Source organism: Notothenia rossii (genome assembly GCF_949606895.1).
Source record: "Notothenia rossii genome assembly, contig: scaffold_45, whole genome shotgun sequence".
In the NCBI taxonomy this organism is placed as follows: Eukaryota; Metazoa; Chordata; class Actinopteri; order Perciformes; family Nototheniidae; genus Notothenia; species Notothenia rossii.
The window spans coordinates 59,525-86,272 of NW_027639483.1; the positions used below are offsets into that span (position 1 = coordinate 59,525).

General features: G+C 39.1%; 4 protein-coding genes across 12 annotated transcripts in view; 3 read left to right on the top strand and 1 right to left on the bottom strand.

Moving 5' to 3' along the window:
- The window catches only part of LOC307027782 (uncharacterized protein), a 71,207-nt gene that overhangs the window by 7,750 nt on the left and 36,709 nt on the right, over nucleotides 1-26,748 (top strand). The window contains exons 2-3 of one of the 3 annotated variants that reach the window (XM_079696117.1): nucleotides 5,420-5,480; nucleotides 5,568-5,950. The exons of the other annotated variants lie outside the window; for them this stretch is intronic. The gene's annotated coding sequence lies outside the window, so the exon portion shown is untranslated. The remainder of the gene's footprint in view (nucleotides 1-5,419; nucleotides 5,481-5,567; nucleotides 5,951-26,748) is intronic. 3 annotated transcript variants of the gene reach the window in all.
- LOC307027786 (uncharacterized protein) lies at nucleotides 360-2,863 on the top strand. Its single transcript, XM_079696142.1, has 7 exons — nucleotides 360-424; nucleotides 790-858; nucleotides 963-1,057; nucleotides 1,343-1,469; nucleotides 1,965-2,082; nucleotides 2,193-2,269; nucleotides 2,704-2,863. Exons 4-7 carry the CDS (start codon nucleotides 1,356-1,358, stop codon nucleotides 2,812-2,814), a joined length of 420 nt encoding a protein of 139 aa, XP_079552268.1. The 5' UTR covers nucleotides 360-424; nucleotides 790-858; nucleotides 963-1,057; nucleotides 1,343-1,355; the 3' UTR covers nucleotides 2,815-2,863.
- Nucleotides 14,551-19,405, top strand: LOC307027783 (uncharacterized protein). 6 transcript variants are annotated; one of them, XM_079696133.1, is made up of 7 exons: nucleotides 14,551-15,318; nucleotides 15,460-15,599; nucleotides 16,247-16,412; nucleotides 16,568-16,909; nucleotides 17,531-17,666; nucleotides 17,877-17,984; nucleotides 18,902-19,402. In XM_079696133.1, exons 1-4 carry the CDS (start codon nucleotides 15,209-15,211, stop codon nucleotides 16,863-16,865), a joined length of 714 nt encoding a protein of 237 aa, XP_079552259.1. In that variant the 5' UTR covers nucleotides 14,551-15,208; the 3' UTR covers nucleotides 16,866-16,909; nucleotides 17,531-17,666; nucleotides 17,877-17,984; nucleotides 18,902-19,402. The 6 variants fall into 6 exon arrangements, with proteins under 6 accessions (XP_079552259.1, XP_079552260.1, XP_079552256.1 ...); XM_079696134.1 differs by having other exon boundaries at nucleotides 17,877-17,930; nucleotides 18,902-19,401; XM_079696130.1 differs by having other exon boundaries at nucleotides 17,877-18,113; nucleotides 18,902-19,399.
- Nucleotides 22,842-26,542, bottom strand: LOC307027780 (uncharacterized protein). Of its 2 annotated transcripts, XR_013804760.1 has the most exons (5): nucleotides 25,450-26,542; nucleotides 25,169-25,308; nucleotides 24,356-24,521; nucleotides 23,863-24,200; nucleotides 22,842-23,241 (listed from the first exon to the last, which is right to left on the bottom strand). XR_013804760.1 is itself a non-coding variant. In XM_079696115.1 (4 exons), the coding sequence occupies exons 1-4, from the start codon at nucleotides 25,557-25,559 to the stop codon at nucleotides 23,930-23,932; spliced, it is 687 nt and encodes a 228-aa protein (XP_079552241.1). In that variant the 5' UTR covers nucleotides 25,560-26,542; the 3' UTR covers nucleotides 23,271-23,929. The 2 variants fall into 2 exon arrangements, 1 of the variants encoding a protein (XP_079552241.1); XM_079696115.1 differs by lacking the exon at nucleotides 22,842-23,241 and having other exon boundaries at nucleotides 23,271-24,200.

The window sequence follows — 26,748 nt, forward strand, 5'->3', positions numbered from 1 at the left end:
AGATGAAAGGACGCATCTTACTTATCCGCCACTGTGAGCTATGCTCACTTCGACCCCACCAGTGGTTGACAGGGGAGATACGTTACTACATGTTTCAAGTGTCTGAAGTTTCACTATACACTGTGTCATTTTCTTTATCTAGCATTTAACGATTTCTGCCCAAAAAGTATCTGAAAAAATGTCTAGATACTTTTGTCAGTCACAAGATTCTCAAAGTTGCAGGGAATTAAAGTTCAGTATAACTGGGAATATGCATTAATTGGCAAATTGTTATGATTTTTTTTGCCAGGTAATTGAAGGCGTGTTTCATGTTGCTGCCGACAAATTCGGCGTTGTGAACAAAATGTAGTTGCTAAATCACTACACAGCAGGTGTCATTTTGTTCGGGGACAGAACTCAGCTAACATCTCACAGTTTACCAAAGGTAATGTGTGCGGTCTGTGTATGTTTATGTGTGTGGTGTGTTGTGTTTGTGCATGGTGATACTTTAGGGGGAAGTAGGTGTGGATTTGATATGTGGGCTCACACTCACCCATTAGGTACATGGAGTGAAGCATTGGCTGAGATCTTAAATGGGAAATTAACTGAGATTAGTCATTCATTAGTCATGAAACTATAGTCATTAGTTAAATCACCTGATAAATCTACTTACTATTGAATTTCCATACCAACACTTGTTTTAAGCACGACAAATGAATGGCACAAGAACATAATTGTCAGACTAATGTTGTTGTTATTTTTACCTTAGCCTTCAAGTTTGTTTTAATCCTTTATTTGATGGCATTATAGGTCAAATTTGACAACTATGAAGCTGTCCTGTCCTTTGTACTTGTCAACAACAACCACTGGAAGTTGCTGGTTTGTAATTATTTTTGTTATTGTATTATTTCTGTTAAAGCACAAGACTTACATGGTGAAACCAACAATCTTTTTTGATGAAAAGTGCTTTTACTTTTTCACAGTACATTCATGCCAAAACCAGCACCGTATTCCTGGTGGATCCAGCTCAAAGCATCGAAGAGCTTGATGACTCCGAACATGCTGCCAAAATAATACAGTAAATCAAAATTCAATAGATATTTGAAAATTCAAGGAAAAACTATATTTAAACGTAAAACATGTCACATTTAGTTACATTCATACTCACAGACAGCATTGAAAGCATTTTAAACAGTCTGATACAGTCTGTGTTCAGACAGTGATATCTATAGCTGACCTGTGGCTGCCCCTTATACAAATAAATGGTCATATGGTGAATACAAACAGTATGCATTTCTGTTACATTATCTTTAGGAGCCACATAATTAGAAATGTAAAGTGTGTTGACATTATCCTTTCTCAGGGAGTACTTCAGGATGAGGAGGACACGCCACAGCATAACAGACTGGGTGGATGTTAAGTGGAAGGGAGGCGTTATGGGTCACCCACTTCAAAAGGATGGATGTAGCTGTGGTGTCGTTGTTGTGAAGGTGAGCTGAAGAGATTCTGTTTTCATCCAGTTAACAAGCAGAGTTTTTAATGTGAAAGACAGTTTAATGCAAGGACGGATTTAAAAAAGCTGTCAAAAGTAGTGGTTGACCGATAAAGGTTTTTTAAAGGCCGATGCTGATCCCCATAATATTTAGCAGGCAGGTTGGCCAATGGACAATATATAGTATAATGCCGATATCATGTTGTTGTTTATTGTATTTTTCACAACTGACAACAATTGGATTATGACACAACATTGTTGAACTTAAATTAGTATTCACTTGAACACAGAAAGTTTAATTGACAAAACTTTGCTTCAGAATATCTCAAAATTCCAATAATAGGACCGGTCTATATCAATAATCAAAGGTTTTGGGAGGCATTCTAGTCAAGGGTGGATGTTTTCTATAATGTGTCTCATGTTTTTGTCTGTATCTGTATTACGATACAATAAAGAAGAAAAACCCTCCATAACATAAGTGTTGTTTGTTTAGATGGCAAAGGCAGTCATGGAATCCTTCCCTCTGATCCCGAATGTGAATTTCGAGTGTTCAAAGAAATACATGACACAGGAGAGGAGAGAACTGGCTCTCGAAATCCTTGAGGCATCAGGTAAATAAATATGAATATATGTATATGTATATGTATATATGGGTGTCTGTATGTATATATATATGTATTTATATAGAAGCTGACATACATGTATTGTTATCTTGTTTCAGTCTTTGATGAGCACACTTATTGTGCTATGTGTGCTGCCTTAAGGCCTCCAGGATCTGGATCTCCCATCACAGACTGGGTGAGCTGTTGTGAAGAAAATTTGTAATTGTGATGTCTACATTTATTTATTTATTTAACAGGGACAGTGTACATTTATGAACATTTCTGTAAATATGCCAGAGTTCGCCAAGAGGCTATTTTTCATCTGTAGTCCCTGGACAGATTTTAAAAGTCAACCTAAAACACATTTAATTTTAAACAACTAAATACAATACATTTAAAAAATGCAAAACTCACTACTGGAATACTTAAATCAAAAAATGTAAAAGACAGAACAATAAAACAAAAAAAATAAAACAAAACAATAGAGCATGTTAAAACACAGGGAGTGGGTTTTAAGGAGTAGATGATTGTGTCAACTGATTCCTCACTAACACTTGAGTATTAAGACAACTGAATGGTAATCTAAGGTACAAATATATTATAAATACATTATTTCTTTCACTTCAACAGGTTCAGTGTGATGACTGCGAACGATGGTACCATGCCCAGTGTCTGGCAATGGACAGCAGAGACCTTAAAAAGGCAGAGACAGGATATTGGAAATGTCCTTTGTGCAAGTAATACTTGAAATGTGCTCAATGATGACGATTAGTAAAACATGTGTCCTGTGTAGCCTTGTTTGTATTACTTTCTGATCATTAATCACTGGGTCACATGACAGGGAAGCTATAGAAAAAACCCTGAATTTGTAATAGAAATATTAATATTAAATAGAGGATGTAATATTATCCGATATAAAGAGCTGTTTCTATTGTGTACAGACTAGTATTCAATTAATAAAGTGATTTTGAGACATTAGTTATTGAAGAAATAAGCTAATTTTCACATAAAATTATTAATATAAAAGTATTTAGTGGGTTAAAATGGAATAAAAAGAGGTGTGTCCTATTCAGCCAGTGTAGTTCTTTGCCCCAACATTTATTTTTGAGTGATTAGGTCACATGACCTGGAAGGTATTGAAGAAATAAGCTCATTTTTCCATCAAAAAATGTATATAAAAATATTTAGTGTTAAAACGCAATAAAAAGAGGTGTGTCCTATGCAGCCAGTGTAGTTCTTTGACCCAACATTGATTTTGAGTGATTAGGTCACATGACCTGGAAGGTATTGAAGAAATAAGCTAATTTTTCCATCAGAATACTAATATAAAAATATTTAGACTATTAAAATGCAATAAAAAGAGGTGTGTCCTATGCAGCCAGTGTAGTTCTTTGACCCAGCACTGATTTTGAGTGAATCGGTCACATGACCTGGAAGGTATTGAAGAAATAAGCTCATTTTTCCATCAAAAAATGTATATAAAAATATTTAGTGGGTTAAAATGGAATAAAAAGAGGTGTGTCCTATTCAGCCAGTGTAGTTCTTTGACCCAACATTGATTTTGAGTGAATCGGTAACATGACCTGGAAGGTATTGAAGAAATAAGCTAATTTTTGCATCAAAATATTAATATACAAATTATTTAAGTATTAAAATGCAATAAAAAGAGGTGTGTCCTATTCAGCCAGTGTAGTTCTTTGGCCCAGCATTGATTTTGAGTGATTAGGTCACATGACCTGGAAGGTATTGAAGAAATAAGCTCAATTTCGCATTAAAATATTAATATAAAAATATTTTAAGTATTAAAATGCAATAAAAAGAGGTGTGTCCTATTTAGCCAGTGTAGTTCTTTGACACAACATTGATTTTGAGTGGATCGGTCACATGACCAGGAAGGTATTGAAGAAATAAGCTCATTTTTCCATCAAAATATTAATATAAAATATTTAGAGGGTTAAAATGGAATAAAAAGAGGTGTGTCCTATTCAGCCAGTGTAGTTCTTTGACCCAACATTGATTTTGAGTGGATCGGTCACATGACCAGAAAGGTATTGAAGAAATAAGCTAATTTTTCCATCAAAAAATTAATATAAAATATTTAGAGGGTTAAAATGGAATAAAAAGAGGTGTGTCCTATTCAGCCGGTGTAGTTCTTTGACCCAACATTGATTTTGAGTGAATCGGTCACATGACCTGGAAGGTATTGAAGAAATAAGCTCATTTTCGCATTAAAATATTAATATAAAAATATTTTAAGTATTAAAATGCAATAAAAAGAGGTGTTTCTTATTTAGCCAATGTAGTTCTTTGACCCAACATTGATTTTGAGTGATTAGGTCACATGACCTGGAAGTTATTGAAGAAATAAGCAAATGTTTCCATCAAAACTATTAATAAAACGTATTTAAAGTATTAAAATGTGTGTTCAATAACTGTATGCTCTGGAGTGAATTTGCTTCATATTCGCATCATGATCGAGAAGCTGTCGATTTATTAAAAAGAACATTTTTCTTGTGTAATTGTAAAAGTCATTTGTTGATGGTCCCTAAATGAAAGCCTCGTTTCGCGGAGAAGATCTCCCCATTAAACTGACGCTGCTGGCGGGTCCGGGAAACTGACGCTGCTGGCGGGTCCGGGAAACTGACGCTGCTGGCGGTTCCGCGAATGTCCGTCGAATATCCAACCTAAAACCAAATTCACCGCGGTGGGTGACAGAGGGTGACAGAGGCGGAGAGGCGGCGAACAGTCAACGCCAGCGTCCTCTCCGGTAGCTTTTGCTTTTGCTCCGGTTTAAAGGTAAGAAGACGTTTAAAGATTTATATTGCGGATATTATCAGCACATCTGAGTCAAATTAACATGTGTATTAAAGGATGTTAGTGGATTATCCCTTAAATCAGTATATTTTACGCTTACAGATAACAGATAAGGCTAGAATACCGGATAAAGTGAGCAACACACGTTAACCACGAACAGCCTATTAATCCGTTCTCTTACTGTTATTTCCTCCAACGTTGTGGAATTAGAGAAAAGGGGCTTCTTAACGTGCTTTTATCCGGGGTGGAGGAGGGAGTTAAATATAACATTGGGGCGTGTGATTGTAGTGGGTGGAGGTGGTGAAATGAGGATATCCATCTTGGAGTTCAAGCTAGTATAATATAGTTAACGTTACACAATAATAAGGAAGAGAGCTATTTTTGTGATACATCGCTATTGATATGGATTTAGAGTGCATATTTGAGACTTCCAAACAGTAAACAAAAACGTAACTTATGGGTGAGTGTTTTTAGCAGAGCCATATAATGTCCTTTTGATTCTGTTAATTATTACCTCTGTATTATGTTGCAGCTCAGCTGATTTTGGATTGATGGCAAAGAGAGAGGGACCTAAGAGAGAGTGAAAACACAAGGTAAGTTTAAAATAGGTCAGCAATTTCTCATCCTATAGGTTGCTAGATGTATCTAACCCTTTCTCCTGTCTTTGTCTCCCTCTCCAGTGTGCGAAAAAGCACACGTCCCACCGTTCGTCTGTGTGTGCTGGCTGCAAGATGTGAAATAAGATAAGGAAACTTGTTGTTTAGAGCAGGTTCGTTCCAGACACCAAAAGGTATCTGGTTTTCGTCAAACTGAAAGAGACTTTTTGTTTCCGGGTTTCTTCTGCTGTGTCGCGCTGATTGGGTACGACAGGCCATGTGTTGGTCTCTCCCAATAAGATGACCTCTGGGGGAAGCATTCACACACCTCCTCCTGTGTTTTTAGTATGAAAGCCTGTGTTTTCTTTTGGTTCGCGCTCTTGTTTTTGACTGGCCGTTCCTGAGACGTGTCTCAGACGGTGGTAGAACCTGAGCCCGGAGTACACTGCAGAGTGCTTCGTGATTAGGTGAAGTATTTGTATGTTTGTGCCATTAAAGCAGATTATTGTTTAACCCTTATCCTGGCTGCTTTGAATTTTTCCTTCTTTTGAGAACCCGCTCATATAAGAACGGCGCGGAGCAGAGATTCTGCCCCAACAGATGTCAGTATTGTTTATGAAGCGTATAGAAAGTACATTATTGAAATGAAAATACTATTTATTTACTTTTACAAACAGTGAGCAGCTGGGCAGCTGCAACATGTGTATTGCAGGACATGTGTAAGCTTGCAAGCGTCTTTGAGTTTTAGAAAAGCGCTAGGCCTATAGGCTATAAATATAATGTATTATTATTATTAGGCCTATGTGTTGGACATGTGTGGTTGGACTCTGTCTCACAGGCAGGTTGCAGCATGTGTGTTGCAGGACATGTGTTGGACACACAGACTGTGTGGTTGGACTCTGTCTCACAGGCAGGTTGCAGTGTAACATCAGAGGAGACTGGGCCAATTGTACATTCTCAAACTGCACCACTTAGAACTAACTAAACAATGCAGATATTATTTTTATATAATTGTATTCAATAACCGTTCGAAATTAAACAGTATGAAGTAATTTGTAAATAGGAATACAGATTTGACTTAATGTTTTCATAAATATATTTTTCTCTCAGTTTGTAATGGGACTTAAGAACCGGAATCGAGAACCGAAAATAACTGGAATCGAAAAGCAGAACCGGAATCGTTAAAATCCAAATGATACCCAACCCTATGTGTGATGCAGTAAAATATTACCGTTCACTTACGTTGGCGGTGTTGTAAAAACCGTGGGAAAATGTCAAATACGATGGCAAAGAAGAAGATTCCAGTGGCCCCAATTTGTGTCCATTCTGGACAAGTGAAAAATGTATTCGGACAAGTAAATTGCCAAACTCACGTGTCCATGGACAAGTACTCTCTAAACACTTTTTCTCAAACTACTCTCTCAGCACAAGAACCCCAGGGGGATTCAATGGAGCCTGAAGACCTGGGGGGTATACTACGAACCAGGATTTTTGCTTAGCGAGCTAACTTCAGGGAAAACTCGGGGTTTCCGGTCCGACGAAGCTGGTTCTTTTTTTAGCAGGCTAGATCTCCATGGTAACTTATGCTGTGCGGTGTTAGAAATTAAAATCAATGTTTTGATGGTATAATGTAGCTTAAACATACCGTCAGTTTAAACGCTGTTTTATACTGAAAAAAACAGAAATTCTCGTGCACAACCAGTTGTTAAGCTTTTATTCTGAAAATCCTTCATCTCCGGTTAGCATTTAGCATGTGGCTAATATACGATTTCCTAAAGAGGTGAATTTAGTAGCGAAATGACATGGAGTGGTGCAAACCGAAACCTACTGATTTAACACTACAACTATAGATGTCGAGATACTACCATGCTGAATATTAAATGAAGGTACAGTTTATTTGAATACATTATTTTTTACAGACGAGAGTAGCATGTGACAACATCCGGAACTCCACCGGAAACCAAAAGGCCGTGAAGTATTTCCAGTATTTTTAAAGTATGAATTACAGCATTTAGAATGCGTTAAATGAAAAGTGATGAAAGAGAATATGAGGAGAAAAGGCGTGTTAAGCATATATTGAATGTGAAAAGTACCAATCCTCTGTTTAAATGCAACAACGGACATTAGAGACGAGGCGAGCCGGCTTGCGGGGAGGAGCCAGCAGAGGATATATATATATAACAGCACCGGACGAGGGGTTCGCTCTCTTCTCTTGCTCACGAGAGCCGGTGTCGGTACCAGATGTGTTCGGGGTACCATATGTGTTCGGGGTCCGTCTCTTACCAGTGACGTCACGACGTCACGACGTAATGACGTCACGCATTGTGATTGGCTGTACGGTAATTTACCCACGCTGTCTAGAGTATAGAGGGGTTTTTTGATCATTACATTACATTGTATTTAGCTGACGCTTAAGTGCATTCGACCAACAAGATAAAAACTTGAAGAAATACAATAAAACTTGAAGAAAAACAAAGACGAATGAGGAGAAGAACAAGAGAAATCGAAGGTAAGAAGTATAAAACGTAATATGGTAGGTAATATGTAATATGTTCAGTGCCGTTGGTACGTTAGTTCAAACAGTAACAACGGACTATTTTTCTTAGCGTATGCATGTCAATTTAAATCAATACATACAACTATTTCACATATACAATATTTTCTTAGCCCTAATACTTAATACTACTTATTTCGTTTTGATTGTTATATTTGATTATATTATATATTATCAATAAATTATATATTATATATCAATATGATATACTTTTCTATATAATAGATTATCAAAAAAAAGTATTTATTAAGTAAGGGATAATGTGCAGCAATCACAATCAAGTCCACAATCGAATCCATAAAGACAAAGTAAAACTGTTTACAGTTGTTTCATATGTATGTTGAGAGGTATCCATATATCTCTTCATTTTGCTCTCAAAGTGCACCAGATTGATGCATTTAACTTCAATATTTAAAAAAAATCACTCCAAAGGGAGTGCTTGTTCTTCCTTCTGTCTGTCTGAATCTGTGTATTCTCATGTTCCGATTAACCCAGCCAAATTGTTCTTCTTTTGTGTCTTGATGTGATCTTGAGTCGAGGCTGATCCTCTTGCTGTGGTCCCGCATCCTGGATCCTCTATCCTGAGTTCTGGATTAAGTCGTGGACTTCGGGTCGTGGCTGAACCTGTCTCTGCGGTCCTGCCTGGGTCTCGTCGTGCTGCCTCCCTGAAGGCTCCCACAGGATTGTTGACATCTTCGTGGATTCATCCTATTATTATAGACGCATGCATTTCCTAACATTCGGTCTACCTATGTTGCAAATGTATTATCTCTTCGATTTACACACGGCATCTATTGCACGTCTGTCCGTCCTGGGAGAGGGATCCCTCTTCTGTTGCTCTCCCCGAGGTTTCTCCCATTTTTCCCTTTAAACTGTGGGTTTTCTCTTGAAGTTTTTCCTTGTACGATGTGAGGGTCTAAGGACAAAGGGTGTCGTTTTCTTCTCATACTGATATTCTGAACAAACTGCTGTTGTATTAGCTGTAAAATGTCTTTACTGTAGGGTATTTTTTATTATTTGTACAGCAATTTGGCTCGACCAAAAATCGTTTATAAATGTGCTATATAAATAAAACTTGATTTGATTGATTTGATTTGAAAGGGTGTGCGCCAAGGTTCCATATTAGGACCAATAATTTCACCATATACTGTATGTAAATAATCTCGAATAATCTTTCAAATGCTGCTTTCCATTTTTATGCAGATGATACTGTTATTTATTGTTCATCCTCTTCTATAGAGCAAGTCTTGATTTCCTCCAGTCTGCCTTTGATGTTATTCCATCCCATTTATCTCAACTCAAGTTAGTATTAAATGCAGACAACTCCAAACTCATGATATTCCCAAATGGCAAAAAGTTAACTTATTTTCTCCCCAACATTTGTACTGTTCAAGGGACTGACATTGACATTGAAAGGGTCACTACATACACATATCTAGGTTTTATTATTGATCAGAACTTATCTTTCAAGTCACACACTGAAAATGTTGTTTTAAAATTAGGTTTCTCCTTTCAGACAAGGAAACATTTGATCTCTGCAACGTTTTTACCAGTATTGGATTCTGGTGATCTGCTTTACATGAATGCCTCTGACCAGTGCCTAAAGAGTTTGGATACTGTGTACCATTGTGCATTATGTTTTATTACACATATATATATATATATATATATATATATATATATATATCTATATTGTGAGTTTGGAATAAATATGCACTTCATGAAAATTATTAGTTGGTTACTGTTAGTAAAAAAAACAGTAAGGTTAATACTGGATGTTTGTTACACTTGGATATGTTTTCTGTAACACTTGTAACATAATTATTCTCCAGTTTATGCATTTGAGTGACTTGCAGTTAATGCTCGACATTCAATTCAAAACCTTTATTTATCCAGGTAAAATCCCATTGAGATCAATGATCTATTTTTCAAGGGAGACCTGCAGCAGTAGGTTCCACATGAAGACATAAAAACATAAACAACAGAACAACAAAAGGACATCATACAGCAAAAATTACAGGGATTACAATTTACATATCTATCTACATGTACAGGTACCAACAGCATCTGACTGTGGAGCATCCAACCGAGCTTTAAAAACATGTAGTGGTACCAGCTTGGTAATTTTACATTCTTTTTGCAGACTGTTCCAAGTTAGTGGAGCTGCACATCTAAAATCTTTCTTCCCTAAGACAGTCCTAGCACTTGGCACATTTAATAAAACCACATCATGAGATCTCAGGCAATAAGTACTTTCAATTTGCCGAGAGATCAGGGAGCAGATATAAGATGGTACTTTATCCAACATGGCTTTTCTAAATGAAAATGTACCAGTGACTGAGCCTCAGTACAGTAAGTGATGGCAAAACTGCCTTGGTTTACAGTGTACAGAGATGCGTAAGTGCTTTACAGTTTGTCACAAATCTCAGTGCACTGTGATAGTAAAACCTTATTGTGGTGTAATTATATATCCAAAGCAGTCAGAAGTCAGAAAATCTTTAGTGATGTTTAACCACTCAGAAGACAGCCCATCAAAATGAACACATTGGGACCTTTCAGAGAGGTAGTTCATATTCTACATATAATAACGGACAAAGTAAAGAATGAAGTGCAGGCTATGTTTAAATGTTCGGAATTTGACCGTGTATGATGGTCCTCTTGAGTTGCCGTACAGCCAATGGCGTACAGCCATTGCTCCGTTTTCATGTTTTTTTAACATGTTTTTCACAAACATTTTCACACGCTACGAGCATAGGAATAATTCAATTCGGTTCGTCATGATCTGTAGATGTGATTTGCCCCCGAGCACCCCTGGGTAAATTACCGTACAGCCAATCACAATGCGTACAATGCGTGACGTCATTGGTAAGAGACGGCCCCCGAACACATATGGTACCCCGAACACATCTGGTACCGACACCGGATCACAGCTGTTTTCTGCCTGAACAATATTCTGTCTGTAACACTACCGCGCCTTTTTTAATTAAAGTATCCCATTTGAATCTTCTCAGAGACTCCATTTAGACTCATTTTAAAGCTTCTCTCCTGGACGCGAGAATAACGAACATATTTAACCAACCCAGTATAACGGCAAGACGTGAACATGTGACGTTTTACCATGCTGGGAGACGTGAATATGTCACGGTTTTGTCCCTTCAAAACGTGACAGTTACACGGTATTGTTAACCCATGTTAACCAGTGGAGAAATACCCGGAAGTGCCAAGCAAAGGCTCAACCGCGCCTATTGGTCGGTTTTTATTTTCAAAATTAGATGTTTTTAATTTATATTTTAATCCTCACACTCGATTTCGCCGATGTTCTTGTGGCCCTAGCTGGTCGACACCTCTTTCAGCAGAAACAAAGGCTACATTCATGTATTACATCGATGTTAATCCCCTTCAAGCGTGACAGTTACACGGTATTGTTAACAGGGATAAATACCCGGAAGTGCCAAGCAAATGGTCTACCGTTCCTATTGGTCGGTTTTTATTGTCAAAATTAGATGTTTTTAATTTATTTATTCCTCTCTGTCTGACTTCGCCAAGCAGGTAATGTGCTGCACCGCATGCCTCCAATATTTTAATGTTTATTGCAAGTAAATCAGTTGTAGTTACATATCTTTTTAAAGCGTGAGCTAGCTAAACACATATTAGCTTTACTTGACCGGAGATATAAGCTGTGTCCCAATTCAGAGGCTGGGTCCTCCTGAGGACCCAGTATGGAAAGCCAAAAGTGCCATAATACGGGGGTGAAAAAACGCGCGAACATACGGGGAGGTCCGTTTTTTCGCGCGAAAAAACGGGCCAATATACGTGCGAATGTTCGCGCGGTTTTTAATATGATAATGAGCCCCTCCTTCTGATTTCCTTAGCCAATAAGTTCAAAGTGTCTGTAACCAATCAGTGAAGGGTAAAGCCAGACCAAAACAATCTGTAGATGAAAAGTTCCTGACATGGTGAGGCTGTGCTGTAAATTGTGCATTATTCCAGATTCAGGGGACTAAGTATTAATTTGCCTTTGAATATAATAAATATATCAATCAATATATCAATATAACCTGCCTTCATTGTTTTTTTTAAATAAAATGGCATTACCCTTTTCCTTAAACCTCTGGAGTGTGAAGTGAAGGTATTTTCTCAATTTTTAGATGTCTCCTTAAATCCACTTTTAAATGTACTTCTTATAACATGGCATGGTGTTACATGTCAAAATGTTCAGTAGTCTCTGGTGTTGCTAGAAATGCAAATTCACTCACCTTAGAGCACTGTCTTATGAGAAACCTAGCTTAGAAATCCGATTTTTGGAAAACTTCAAAACTGTTGTGAAACACATATGTACTCATGTCATCCATTTTTTTTGGTGTTTCAGATTTTGTTCACCAAAGTCTTTGGTTCACAAAAGTAGTGAAATATATCAATTACACTATAAGCCTATATAAAAGTGTTGTTCATGTCTAAAATGAAAATGTGTAAATTGTAATTTAGAGTAAAATATTTCCATCCCTCTACTTTCACCACAGAAAAGTTACATCAGGACTGAATAATGACTTCATATTCCATACCAAGGTTTATGTGATGTGTACAAATACAAATTCAGCATTTCAACTTTATTTTTCAACCAACTATTTATGTTAACATATGAAACTGTAAAATCTCAATATTTCCAATATCAGAACTTTTTCAACCAACTATTCATTATAAATGTAAAGACAGGGGGTCTTTGTCCATGGTCTTTGTCTGTCTTCCAAGACAGTGGGTCTGGCTGCTGTGTAGGTGGGGCTGATGGTGCATGGCCTGCTGGTGGCTGTGTCGGAGGGAGGTAGGTGGGATTGTCCCGGGTTGATGCTGGGATTGTCCCGGGTTGATGCTGGTGGCTGGATGGGAGGTACGTGTGCTAGGCGAGACTTCTTTGCTGGCTGGGTTGATCGTGATGGCTGTGGTGGAGACCTTTGTATCGAGGTGTATCTTAATCTTGTGGCAGGCACAGATGGAGGTGGAGGCCGCTGTAGGGATGCTGGTCCTCTGGTCCTCGGGTCCTTGGTGGTGATGGCTGTGGTGGACGCCTTTGTACCGAGGTGTATCTTAATCTTGTGGCAGGCACAGATGGAGGTGGAGGCCGCTGTAGGGATGCTGGTCCTCTGGTCATTGGTGGTGATGGCTGTGGTGGAGGTCTTTGAGCCACGGTAGATTTTGACCTGGGGGCCGGCACAGATGAAGGTTCTGGCTGCTGGATAAACGCCGCCTCTGGGCCACTAGGCCCAGGCAGCTGTGAAATCTGAAGGAAAAAAAACATACCTTTACATTTAGCAAATCAAAATAACTGTATGACGTATTTTTCTCTAATCAAAAATGGAAATAAATCCACATGCCATATTATGACTTTTATGAAGGATTAAAGCCTTCTTCATTTCCAGTATATAATACAGTGATAACACACACAACCCGGTTGACTGTACTCACTTTAACCTGGCTCTGTTGTACACTGATAGGCACAATATTAGCATAGCATTAGCGCGCTATTAGAATTTCAATAATATGAACAATTATGAACTCAGACCAGCATTTCACATATTTATACAAGCAGAATACACTTGAAATGTAAGCCAAACTACTGCACGGGAGTCATACACCTAGTAACATAGAAGAACAAAGAAGCTAGCGGACGCCATTAGCCACTGTAGTGGAGCCGAACTAGCTGACAGAATGACATTAAACTACACATAAAGAACAGTTTCAAACACACTTCTTAGATCGAAATATGACATAATCTTTGTACACACTACTAACCTGTTGAACAGGAGAAATGAATGAAGCAGAGGGAACGTTGTTTCCGTTCCAGCCAGAATGCCAAGTCTGCGGCAGACACATAATAACAACACTTACTTTACGGCATGCGCTCAGCAACACATTCCCTTTTACGGCATGCCCACTGAGGCCTTTCCGTGTCCTATACTGCCCTCTGCTGTTTGTAATGATATACAATATTTAACATAAACATGCCTTCGAGAGTATAACTTAATTTATACAAGACAATATACATTGAAAATGTGCCCACATATTTATGCGGTTATCTGAATCATATTTCTACCCCTTATATTAGAAAATATATGATTAAATATCTAAAATATGCGCACTTCGACGCTGCGTGGGTGGACTCCAGTTATATCTTTCAAACTAAATCTATCCACTATCTGCTTGTAGACTAACGGTCAAAGGGTCTAATATCCGGGAGGGCCGGGCTCGAGTCTCGGAAAGGAAACGTTTTTTTGTGTTATCTCTTTTTATTCACTTACAATCTTTGTATAAATGCAAAGTATTCCAAGGTCTGCTTCACCTTAATTGTCCCAACTGCTTGGCAACAGCTGTCTATTCTCCAGTTGTTTAAGGTGGTAGCCTGTCGCCTGCGTTCATGTTTCAAATAAATGGGAATTGATCAGCCTCAGATGTATTAATTTATAAAAAAAAAAAAAATGTAATTCGAATGTTTCTCTTCAGTGCAATTGCAATTGCACATTGCATCATTTTTGTGTTCTTTGTTCTGTTTTAGAAAGGAAGGATTGTTTACTTTTTTCGTTGTCTACAAAACCGGAAAAACAACATAATTGTGCTTTTCCAGACACTGAAGAAAGAAAAATACCATGAATTTTCGGTATCAGGGCTGTTAGGGAAAAGATCAGGCAATATATCTTGAGAGAAAACTTATCTTTTGATCCCGTTTGAATTGTGCCACGAATTACACTTATGATGTTTGTCATCTTAAACAATCACTTCCATGTCAAAAAACTCAGTTTGTCGTAAAACTGTTGAAATATAAGACTATGAAAAATACGCAACTAGAAAGAAGTGAAATGTGCCAACGTGACGGCCGTCTTGGTGTGTGGTGCGCGACGGGAGATGTAGGTCATTGACTGGTTTCAGGCAAAAAAAAAGTGTTACTTCACAGTTTTACGACACATTTCAATTTTTTTGACTTGCAAAATTATCTTTTAAATTGACAAAAATCATATGTGTAATTTGTGGTTCAATTCAAACGGGATCGAAAGATAATCTTTCTCTCTCCATTGACTTCAATACATACCTTTTCCGAAATAAGGTCCCATGGAGCTCAACCGGAAAGGGAGGGACTTCGCCTCTCTATAAGCATGCAGCAGCAGTAGCAGCAGCCGGAAAAATGTCCACGAGAAACTTCATCTTGCGTTGCAAAAGGACAATAAATGACTGCACAAGACTTCTCCAAACAGATGATGCCGGTCATGCCGTGTTACAATCCACAGTAACGAGGTAAGGGCCAAGCCTATCGCTACTACCAACACAAAGGAATGTAGTTTGTTTTTGCATGTAACGTAAACTGAGGTTGTGTGAGATCTTTCACACTTACAAATTCTGTCTTCTCCCCTATTTCACCAAACCGTTTACTGGCAGGTTAGAAACCATGGAAAGGAGCCTCGAGTGGTCACGGGGCAGGCTAATTAACGTCCCTACAGCTGATCTTTTACTTCAGGACCTTCGGGAATATATACTTGAAGTCCGGAGATCTTGGCCTACCACACCCGCACAACAAGGTAGGTCGATGTGATAATTGTTCACTTTAGCATAGGCTTTCGTTGATAAACCAGTGCTAGTATTGTTGAGTACTAAGTGTCCAACAGGCCAATACATTTTAAAGTAATTATTTGTTTTAAATATGGGTAATACCAATATAAACACCTTTTTTAATCTGTAGTTGCCAGCTATTAATTACAACATTCTGGTAAGACGCTCTGAGTCTCGAGTTGTCCACTTAAAACTGTACTCCAAATTCCACCTTTATATCCTGCCACAGTAGAGGAGACGCTATTCCCCCTCCCCCGTCGAGGGCAGTCTGGCCATCTGTAGTACACCACGTATCATCAAACGTGTGAATGAGGACATTGAAAGGGTGCCAGAGGGGGAGTCTCTGTCTTCAGGGTTGGAAGACACAGACTGCAACTATGTATCTCTATGCCCATACACATTTATGCTTTTGTTCTTACTGTATACTACAACTATAGTGTATTGCATGTCCACTGGTTTAATGCCAAACTGCATTTCATTTTTTTTTTAAGTATCTTTAGGCTGGGCAATGACAATAAAATAGACGCATTGTGTGCGTTTCTGGCACAACGGCATAAATGCGTTGCTTTTACAACAATGACAATACATGTAATCTAATGTTTTGCTGTTGTTGCAGGTCATTCTGGCTACCACGCCCCACTCATTTTGTTGGGTGGTCGAGGTCCCCCACAATTCAGCATTTCCAGAGAGCAAATCTCTTTTTTGAGGAGCTGTGGTTTTACAGCAACAAAGATGGCACAGATATTAAAAGTATCTCTGCGCACAGTGAGACGGCGATTGAGGTATGTAGCAATGTCTTCAACATTGGAAGTGCCATCTTGTCTCAATTTATTGTAAACATCCCAAGGAGGGGTTGTAGCCATGTTACACTATGCATGTTGTAAAGTAAATCTGAATACCGTAGGTCTCATATATTTAAAACATGTTTATTTTTCAGGCAGTTCCACATGCTGCGCTCTGGGACATACTCCACCATCTCAGATGCTACACTAGACGACCTCATCAAGGAGATAGTGGCTGGGAATAACCAGATTGGCCCTGAATCTGTCAGGGCACAGCTGCAGGCCCAGCAGATGTGGATACAGAGACGCAGAGTGCGGGACAGCATGAGGCGGATAGACCCAGAAGCAGCTTCACTGGACATGTCCTCTCAAGCTGCAGAAGACAACTCCAAAACAGTGGAGGATCTGCAGAAGCAACTGCAGGAGTTAAGAGTCCAGCGAGAGTTTTGCTAACAGAGGTTTGCTGGCTCCGACGACAACATCCGATTCTATACAAGGTAATGTTTTGGCTAAATTCTATCCAAGTTTTTGAGATGGGTTAGCTTATAAAGAATCCTGTTTACCTGCCGTGTGACCGCTGACTATATGCATGCAGTGTTGGAATAAGTACTCAACTTAACTGAAGTATAAGTACAAATACTATGGTTTTAAAATACTCTTGAACTGAACATGTAGAATCATAAATCCTGTGTTTTCATATATAAAAAGTAACTAGAAACTATGAAGGTTAACTAAATGTGGTGGAGTAAAACATATTAATACTAACAACATACTGATAATATTTTACTACAAGTGGAAATCTTCAAAACCTTACCAAAGTAAAAGTATGTCAATATCCACTGCGTTTCCCCCAGTTGCACACGTAAGAATGAAGAGTAAACGTAGTCATTGTGTGTAAAATGTTCCCTGTATGTTTTAGATTATTATTACTGCTGCTAATGTAGTTGCTACATTTTACTGCTGTAGATTACTATACCTGCACCTAGTGCCTTCTTACTCAGTCTATTTGAATTGTAATGTATTATAGCAAACAAGAGGAAAGCATTAGCCCATGTGTTACAGTTAACACGATTGTATTTACTGTCAATTAATGACTGACATGTGTATTTTGTGTACAGATTCCCGAGCTATAACCACCTGATGGCCTTCTGGTTTTTAATTGAGCCTTCAATTCATTAAATGGTTTGTGTTACGAGAGCGATATCAACTGCCAAGAGTAATGAAGAAGTGGTTACACACGCACGTCCATCAACGGTAGGTTACGTTTCTTTTAACACACAATCTAAACACAAACTGAAGGGAAAATGTCTCTCCGACATTTCATTGCTTTTGTGTAGGCTAAAAGGCTAAAGTACTCAATCCTTTTTGAATACATCAGAGAACTAAAACAACTTAATGTTTTTCCCATAGTGTGCTACACTCATGACATTAATATAGTAACCTTTTTTTGTTTTTATCTTCCAGAGACAGCTGCTTCAGCCAATTGACGAGTTCTTCCTTTTTCTATGCTTCCTGTCGGTGGGTTTGAAAGAGAGGGACCTTGCAAACCGCTTCAACGTACACCAGTCCACTGTGAGCCGCATCATTGCAACATGGACAAGTTTTCTTACAACTTTATTGGGGTCACAGTGCATCTGGCTTACACCTGCAGAAGTTCAAGCCCACCTCCCAGAGGCATTCAAAGATTTCCCAGACACACAGGTGATCCTGGATTGCACAGAGCTGAGGTGTCAAACACCATCCTCACTCCTCCTCCAAAGTGAAATGTATTCTACATAGAAATCTCACTGCAACATGAAAGCCCTGGTTGGCATAGCCCCACATGGCGCAGTGACATTTGTTTCCAGTCTGTATGGTGGTTCTGTCAGCGACAAGGAGATTTTCAAACAATCTGGAATAGCTGCGTTGTTGACTGAAAACATAGCAGTGATGGTAGATAAGAGCTTCCTGATCAGCGATTGCTGCAAATGCAAGGTGTACTGCCCACCTTTTCTGTCAAAGCAGAAGCAAATGCCAGCCTATGAGGTGAGGGAGACACAGGCCATTGCCAGACTGAGGGTTCATGTAGAGCGTGTCATTAGGAGGATAAAAGAGAACAAACTTTTTGATGGTGAATCCCACATAGGTATTGTTTGTATTCTTATCGATAGTCATGAACTTTCTCTTGTGACAAAATAGACTCTCCGTTAGTAAACGTTTACTCTGTGTAAAAGTGATTTCTGTGTGTAAAAGTGAGGTAACATGTGTAGATGAATAACATCAACTTGTATTCGTCCCACACATACACACCTATAGATGTAGTTATATTTGTGTCTGTGACTTTATATTGAATGGGAAATAACTGGAAAATACCTGTGTAAGAGAGAGACTCCTGTCCCGCCTCTCCATTTTATTTTTAGTTGGTCATTGTTATTTGTGCTTTAGAAACATTCCACTTGAACTTTATTTGAATGAACTTAGTAGTAATTATTGTCCGATATTTCTTTCAGATTTCACAGCTGCCTGGGCCTAGGAGAAAGAACCTCCATCTGTGCCTGCACCAAGGTCAAGATCTACCGTTGCTCAAGGGCCTTCACCAGAGCCATCACCACCGAGGACCAAAGGACCAGCATCACTACAGCGGCCTCCATCTGTCCCTGCCACAAGATCAAGATACACCTCGGTACAAAGGCCTCCACCACAGCCATCGCGATCAACCCAGCCAGCAAAGAAGTCTCGCCTAGCAGACGTACCTCCAATCCAGCCACCAGCATCAACCCGGGACAATCCCACCTACCTCCCTCCGACACAGCCACCAGCAGGCCATGCACCATCAGCCCCACCTACACAGCAGCCAGACCCACTGTCTTGGAAGACAGACAAAGACCATGGACAAAGACCCCCTGTCTTTACATTTATAATGAATAGTTGGTTGAAAAAGTTCTGATATTGGAAATATTGAGATTTTACAGTTTCATATGTTAACATAAATAGTTGGTTGAAAAATAAAGTTGAAATGCTGAATTTGTATTTGTACACATCACATAAACCTTGGTATGGAATATGAAGTCATTATTCAGTCCTGATGTAACTTTTCTGTGGTGAAAGTAGAGGGATGGAAATATTTTACTCTAAATTATAATTTACACATTTTCATTTTAGACATGAACAACACTTTTATATAGGCTTATAGTGTAATTGATATATTTCACTACTTTTGTGAACCAAAGACTTTGGTGAACAAAATCTGAAACACCAAAAAAAATGGATGACATGAGTACATATGTGTTTCACAACAGTTTTGAAGTTTTCCAAAAATCGGATTTCTAAGCTAGGTTTCTCATAAGACAGTGCTCTAAGGTGAGTGAATTTGCATTTCTAGCAACACCAGAGACTACTGAACATTTTGACATGTAACACCATGCCATGTTATAAGAAGTACATTTAAAAGTGGATTTAAGGAGACATCTAAAAATTGAGAAAATACCTTCACTTCACACTCCAGAGGTTTAAGGAAAAGGGTAATGCCATTTTATTTAAAAAAAAAAACAATGAAGGCAGGTTATATTGATATATTGATTGATATATGTATTATATTCAAAGGCAAATTAATACTTAGTCCCCTGAATCTGGAATAATGCACAATTTACAGCACAGCCTCACCATGTCAGGAACTTTTCATCTACAGATTGTTTTGGTCTGGCTTTACCCTTCACTGATTGGTTACAGACACTTTGAACTTATTGGCTAAGGAAATCAGAAGGAGGGGCTCATTATCATATAAAAAACCGCGCGAACATTCGCACGTATATTGGCCCGTTTTTTCGCGCGAAAAAACGGACCTCCCCGTATGTTCGCGCGTTTTTTCGCGCGAAGAAACGGACCTCCCCGTATGTTCGCGCGTTTTTTCACCCCCGTATTATGGCACTTTTGGCTTTCCATAACCCAGCCTCGCAGCCCGCGGTGGACCGACTGCGAAATGAGACGGTCTACGGAGCATGTCCTTGTACGTATCGAAAGCCAAAGGTGCCATAATACGCCCGTATGTTCGTCTGTAGTCCGGGGAGGCCCGTAAATTGGTGCGAAACTTTGTATGGAAAGCCAAAAGTGCCATAATACGGGGGTGAAAAAACGCGCGAACATACGGGGAGGTCCGTATGTTCGCGCGAAAAAACGGGCCAATATACGTGCGAATGTTCGCGCGGTTTTTTATATGATAATGAGCCCCTCCTTCTGATTTCCTTAGCCAATAAGTTCAAAGTGTCTGTAACCAATCAGTGAAGGGTAAAGCCAGACCAAAACAATCTGTAGATGAAAAGTTCCTGACATGGTGAGGCTGTGCTGTAAATTGTGCATTATTCCAGATTCAGGGGACTAAGTATTAATTTGCCTTTGAATATAATAAATATATCAATCAATATATCAATATAACCTGCCTTCATTGTTTTTTTAAATAAAATGGCATTACCCTTTTCCTTAAACCTCTGGAGTGTGAAGTGAAGGTATTTTCTCAATTTTTAGATGTCTCCTTAAATCCACTTTTAAATGTACTTCTTATAACATGGCATGGTGTTACATGTCAAAATGTTCAGTAGTCTCTGGTGTTGCTAGAAATGCAAATTCACTCACCTTAGAGCACTGTCTTATGAGAAACCTAGCTTAGAAATCCGATTTTTGGAAAACTTCAAAACTGTTGTGAAACACATATGTACTCATGTCATCCATTTTTTTTGGTGTTTCAGATTTTGTTCACCAAAGTCTTTGGTTCACAAAAGTAGTGAAATATATCAATTACACTATAAGCCTATATAAATGTGTTGTTCATGTCTAAAATGAAAATGTGTAAATTATAATTTAGAGTAAAATATTTCCATCCCTCTACTTTCACCACAGAAAAGTTACATCAGGACTGAATAATGACTTCATATTCCATACCAAGGTTTATGTGATGTGTACAAATACAAATTCAGCATTTCAACTTTATTTTTCAACCAACTATTTATGTTAACATATGAAACTGTAAAATCTCAATATTTCCAATATCAGAACTTTTTCAACCAACTATTCATTATAAATGTAAAGACAGGGGGTCTTTGTCCATGGTCTTTGTCTGTTTTCCAAGACAGTGGGTCTGGCTGCTGTGTAGGTGGGGGTGATGGTGCATGGGCTGCTGGTGGCTGTGTGGGAGGGAGGTAGGTGTGATTGTCCCGGGTTGATGCTGGTGGCTGGATTGGAGGTACGTCTGCTAGGCGAGACTTCTTTGCTGGCTGGGTTGATCGCGATGGCTGTGGTGGAGGCCTTTGTACCGAGGTGTATCTTAATCTTGTGGCAGGGACAGATGGAGGCCGCTGTAGTGATGCTGGTCCTTTGGTCCTCGGTGGTGATGGCTCTGGTGAAGGCCCTTGAGCAACGGTAGATCTTGACCTTGGTGCAGGCACAGATGGAGGTTCTTTCTCCTAGGCCCAGGCAGCTGTGAAATCTGAAAGAAATATAGGACAATAATTACTACTAAGTTCATTCAAATAAAGTTCAAGTGGAATGTTTCTAAAGCACAAATAACAATGCACAACTAAAAATAAAATGGAGAGGCGGGACAGGAGTCTCTCTCTTACACAGGTATTTTCCAGTTATTTCCCATTCAATATAAAGTCACAGACACAAATATAACTACATCTATAGGTGTGTATGTGTGGGACGAATACAAGTTGATGTTATTCATCTACACATTTTACCTCACTTTTACACACAGAAATCACTTTTACACAGAGTAAACGTTTACTAACGGAGAGTCTATTTTGTCACAAGAGAAAGTTCATGACTATCGATAAGAATACAAACAATACCTATGTGGGATTCACCATCAAAAAGTTTGTTCTCTTTTATCCTCCTAATGACACGCTCTACATGAACCCTCAGTCTGGCAATGGCCTGTGTCTCCCTCACCTCATAGGCTGGCATTTGCTTCTGCTTTGACAGAAAAGGTGGGCAGTACACCTTGCATTTGCAGCAATCGCTGATCAGGAAGCTCTTATCTACCATCACTGCTATGTTTTCAGTCAACAACGCAGCTATTCCAGATTGTTTGAAAATCTCCTTGTCGCTGACAGAACCACCATACAGACTGGAAACAAATGTCACTGCGCCATGTGGGGCTATGCCAACCAGGGCTTTCATGGTGCAATGAGATTTCTATGTAGAATACATTTCACTTTGGAGGAGGAGTGAGGATGGTGTTTGACACCTCAGCTCTGTGCAATCCAGGATCACCTGTGTGTCTGGGAAATCTTTGAATGCCTCTGGGAGGTGGGCTTGAACTTCTGCAGGTGTAAGCCAGATGCACTGTGACCCCAATAAAGTTGTAAGAAAACTTGTCCATGTTGCAATGATGCGGCTCACCGTGGACTGGTGTACGTTGAAGCGGTTTGCAAGGTCCCTCTCTTTCAAACCCACCGACATCAAGCATAGAAAAAGGAAGAACTCGTCAATTGGCTGAAGCAGCTGTCTCTGGAAGATAAAAACAAAAAAAGGTTACTATATTAATGTCATGAGTGTAGCACACTATGGGAAAAACATTAAGTTGTTTTAGTTCTCTGATGTATTCAAAAAGGATTGAGTACTTTAGCCTTTTAGCCTACACAAAAGCAATGAAATGTCAGAGAGACATTTTCCCTTCAGTTTGTGTTTAGATTGTGTGTTAAAAGAAACGTAACCTACCGTTGATGGACGTGCGTGTGTAACCACTTCTTCATTACTCTTGGCAGTTGATATCGCTCTAGTAACACAAACCATTTAATGAATTGAAGGCTCAATTAAAAACCAGAAGGCCATCAGGTGGTTATAGCTCGGGAATCTGTACACAAAATACACATGTCAGTCATTAATTGACAGTAAATACAATCGTGTTAACTGTAACACATGGGCTAATGCTTTCCTCTTGTTTGCTATAATACATTACAATTCAAATAGACTGAGTAAGAAGGCACTAGGTGCAGGTATAGTAATCTACAGCAGTAAAATGTAGCAACTACATTAGCAGCAGTAATAATAATCTAAAACATACAGGGAACATTTTACACACAATGACTACGTTTACTCTTCATTCTTACGTGTGCAACTGGGGGAAACGCAGTGGATATTGACATACTTTTACTTTGGTAAGGTTTTGAAGATTTCCACTTGTAGTAAAATATTATCAGTATGTTGTTAGTATTAATATGTTTTACTCCACCACATTTAGTTAACCTTCATAGTTTCTAGTTACTTTTTATATATGAAAACACAGGATTTATGATTCTACATGTTCAGTTCAGGAGTATTTTAAAACCATAGTATTTGTACTTATACTTCAGTTAAGTTGAGTACTTATTCCAACACTGCATGCATATAGTCAGCGGTCACACGGCAGGTAAACAGGATTCTTTATAAGCTAACCCATCTCAAAAACTTGGATAGAATTTAGCCAAAACATTACCTTGTATAGAATCGGATGTTGTCGTCGGAGCCAGCAAACCTCTGTTAGCAAAACTCTCGCTGGACTCTTAACTCCTGCAGTTGCTTCTGCAGATCCTCCACTGTTTTGGAGTTGTCTTCTGCAGCTTGAGAGGACATGTCCAGTGAAGCTGCTTCTGGGTCTGCCTCATGCTGTCCCGCACTCTGCGTCTCTGTATCCACATCTGCTGGGCCTGCAGCTGTGCCCTGACAGATTCAGGGCCAATCTGGTTATTCCCAGCCACTATCTCCTTGATGAGGTCGTCTAGTGTAGCATCTGAGATGGTGGAGTATGTCCCAGAGCGCAGCATGTGGAACTGCCTGAAAAATAAACATGTTTTAAATATATGAGACCTACGGTATTCAGATTTACTTTACAACATGCATAGTGTAACATGGCTACAACCCCTCCTTGGGATGTTTACAATAAATTGAGACAAGATGGCACTTCCAATGTTGAAGACATTGCTACATACCTCAATCGCCGTCTCACTGTGCGCAGAGATACTTTTAATATCTGTGCCATCTTTGTTGCTGTAAAACCACAGCTCCTCAAAAAAGAGATTTGCTCTCTGGAAATGCTGAATTGTGGGGGACCTCGACCACCCAACAAAATGAGTGGGGCGTGGTAGCCAGAATGACCTGCAACAACAGCAAAACATTAGATTACATGTATTGTCATTGTTGTAAAAGCAACGCATTTATGCCGTTGTGCCAGAAACGCACACAATGCGTCTATTTTATTGTCATTGCCCAGCCTAAAGATACTTTAAAAAAAAATGAAATGCAGTTTGGCATTAAACCAGTGGACATGCAATACACTATAGTTGTAGTATACAGTAAGAACAAAAGCATAAATGTGTATGGGCATAGAGATACATAGTTGCAGTCTGTGTCTTCCAACCCTGAAGACAGAGACTCCCCCTCTGGCACCCTTTCAATGTCCTCATTCACACGTTTGATGATACGTGGTGTACTACAGATGGCCAGACTGCCCTCGACGGGGGAGGGGGAATAGCGTCTCCTCTACTGTGGCAGGATATAAAGGTGGAATTTGGAGTACAGTTTTAAGTGGACAACTCGAGACTCAGAGCGTCTCACCAGAATGTTGTAATTAATAGCTGGCAACTACAGATTAAAAAAGGTGTTTATATTGGTATTACCCATATTTAAAACAAATAATTACTTTAAAATTTATTGGCCTGTTGGACACTTAGTACTCAACAATACTAGCACTGGTTTATCAACGAAAGCCTATGCTAAAGTGAACAATTATCACATCGACCTACCTTGTTGTGCGGGTGTGGTAGGCCAAGATCTCCGGACTTCAAGTATATATTCCCGAAGGTCCTGAAGTAAAAGATCAGCTGTAGGGACGTTAATTAGCCTGCCCCGTGACCACTCGAGGCTCCTTTCCATGGTTTCTAACCTGCCAGTAAACGGTTTGGTGAAATAGGGGAGAAGACAGAATTTGTAAGTGTGAAAGATCTCACACAACCTCAGTTTAGGTTACATGCAAAAACAAACTACATTCCTTTGTGTTGGTAGTAGCGATAGGCTTGGCCCTTACCTCGTTACTGTGGATTGTAACACGGCAGGACCGGCATCATCTGTTTGGAGAAGTCTTGTGCAGTCATTTATTGTCCTTTTGCAACGCAAGATGAAGTTTCTCGTGGACATTTTTCCGGCTGCTGCCACTGCTGCTGCATGCTCATAGAGAGGCGAAGTCCCTCCCTTTCCGGTTGAGCTCCATGGGACCTTATTTCGGAAAAGGTATGTATTGAAGTCAATGGAGAGAGAAAGATTATCTTTCGATCCCGTTTGAATTGAACCACAAATTACACATATGATTTTTGTCAATTTAAAAGATAATTTTGCAAGTCAAAAAAATTGAAATGTGTCGTAAAACTGTGAAGTAACACTTTTTTTTTTGCCTGAAACCAGTCAATGACCTACATCCCCCGTCGCGCACCACACACCAAGACGGCCGTCACGTTGGCACATTTCACTTCTTTCTAGTTGCGTATTTTTCATAGTCTTATATTTCAACAGTTTTACGACAAACTGAGTTTTTTGACATGGAAGTGATTGTTTAAGATGACAAACATCATAAGTGTAATTCGTGGCACAATTCAAACGGGATCAAAAGATAAGTTTTCTCTCAAGATATATTGCCTGATCTTTTCCCTAACAGCCCTGATACCGAAAATTCATGGTATTTTTCTTTCTTCAGTGTCTGGAAAAGCACAATTATGTTGTTTTTCCGGTTTTGTAGACAACGAAAAAAGTAAACAATCCTTCCTTTCTAAAACAGAACAAAGAACACAAAAATGATGCAATGTGCAATTGCACTGAAGAGAAACATTCGAATTCAATTTTTTTTTTTTTTATAAATTAATACATCTGAGGCTGATCAATTCCCATTTATTTGAAACATGAACGCAGGCGACAGGCTACCACCTTAAACAACTGGAGAACAGACAGCTGTTGCCAAGCAGTTGGGACAATTAAGGTGAAGCAGACCTTGGAATACTTTGCATTTATACAAAGATTGTAAGTGAATGAAAAGAGATAACACAAAAAAACGTTTCCTTTCCGAGACTCGAGCCCGGCCCTCCCGGATATTAGACCCTTTGACCGTTAGTCTACAAGCAGATAATGGATAGATTTAGTTTGAAAGATATAACTGGAGTCCACCCACGCAGCGTCGAAGTGCGCATATTTTAGATATTTAATCATATATTTTCGAATATAAGGGGTAGAAATATGATTCAGATAACCGCATAAATATGTGGGCACATTTTCAATGTATATTGTCTTGTATAAATTAAGTTATACTCTCGAAGGCATGTTTATGTTAAATATTGTA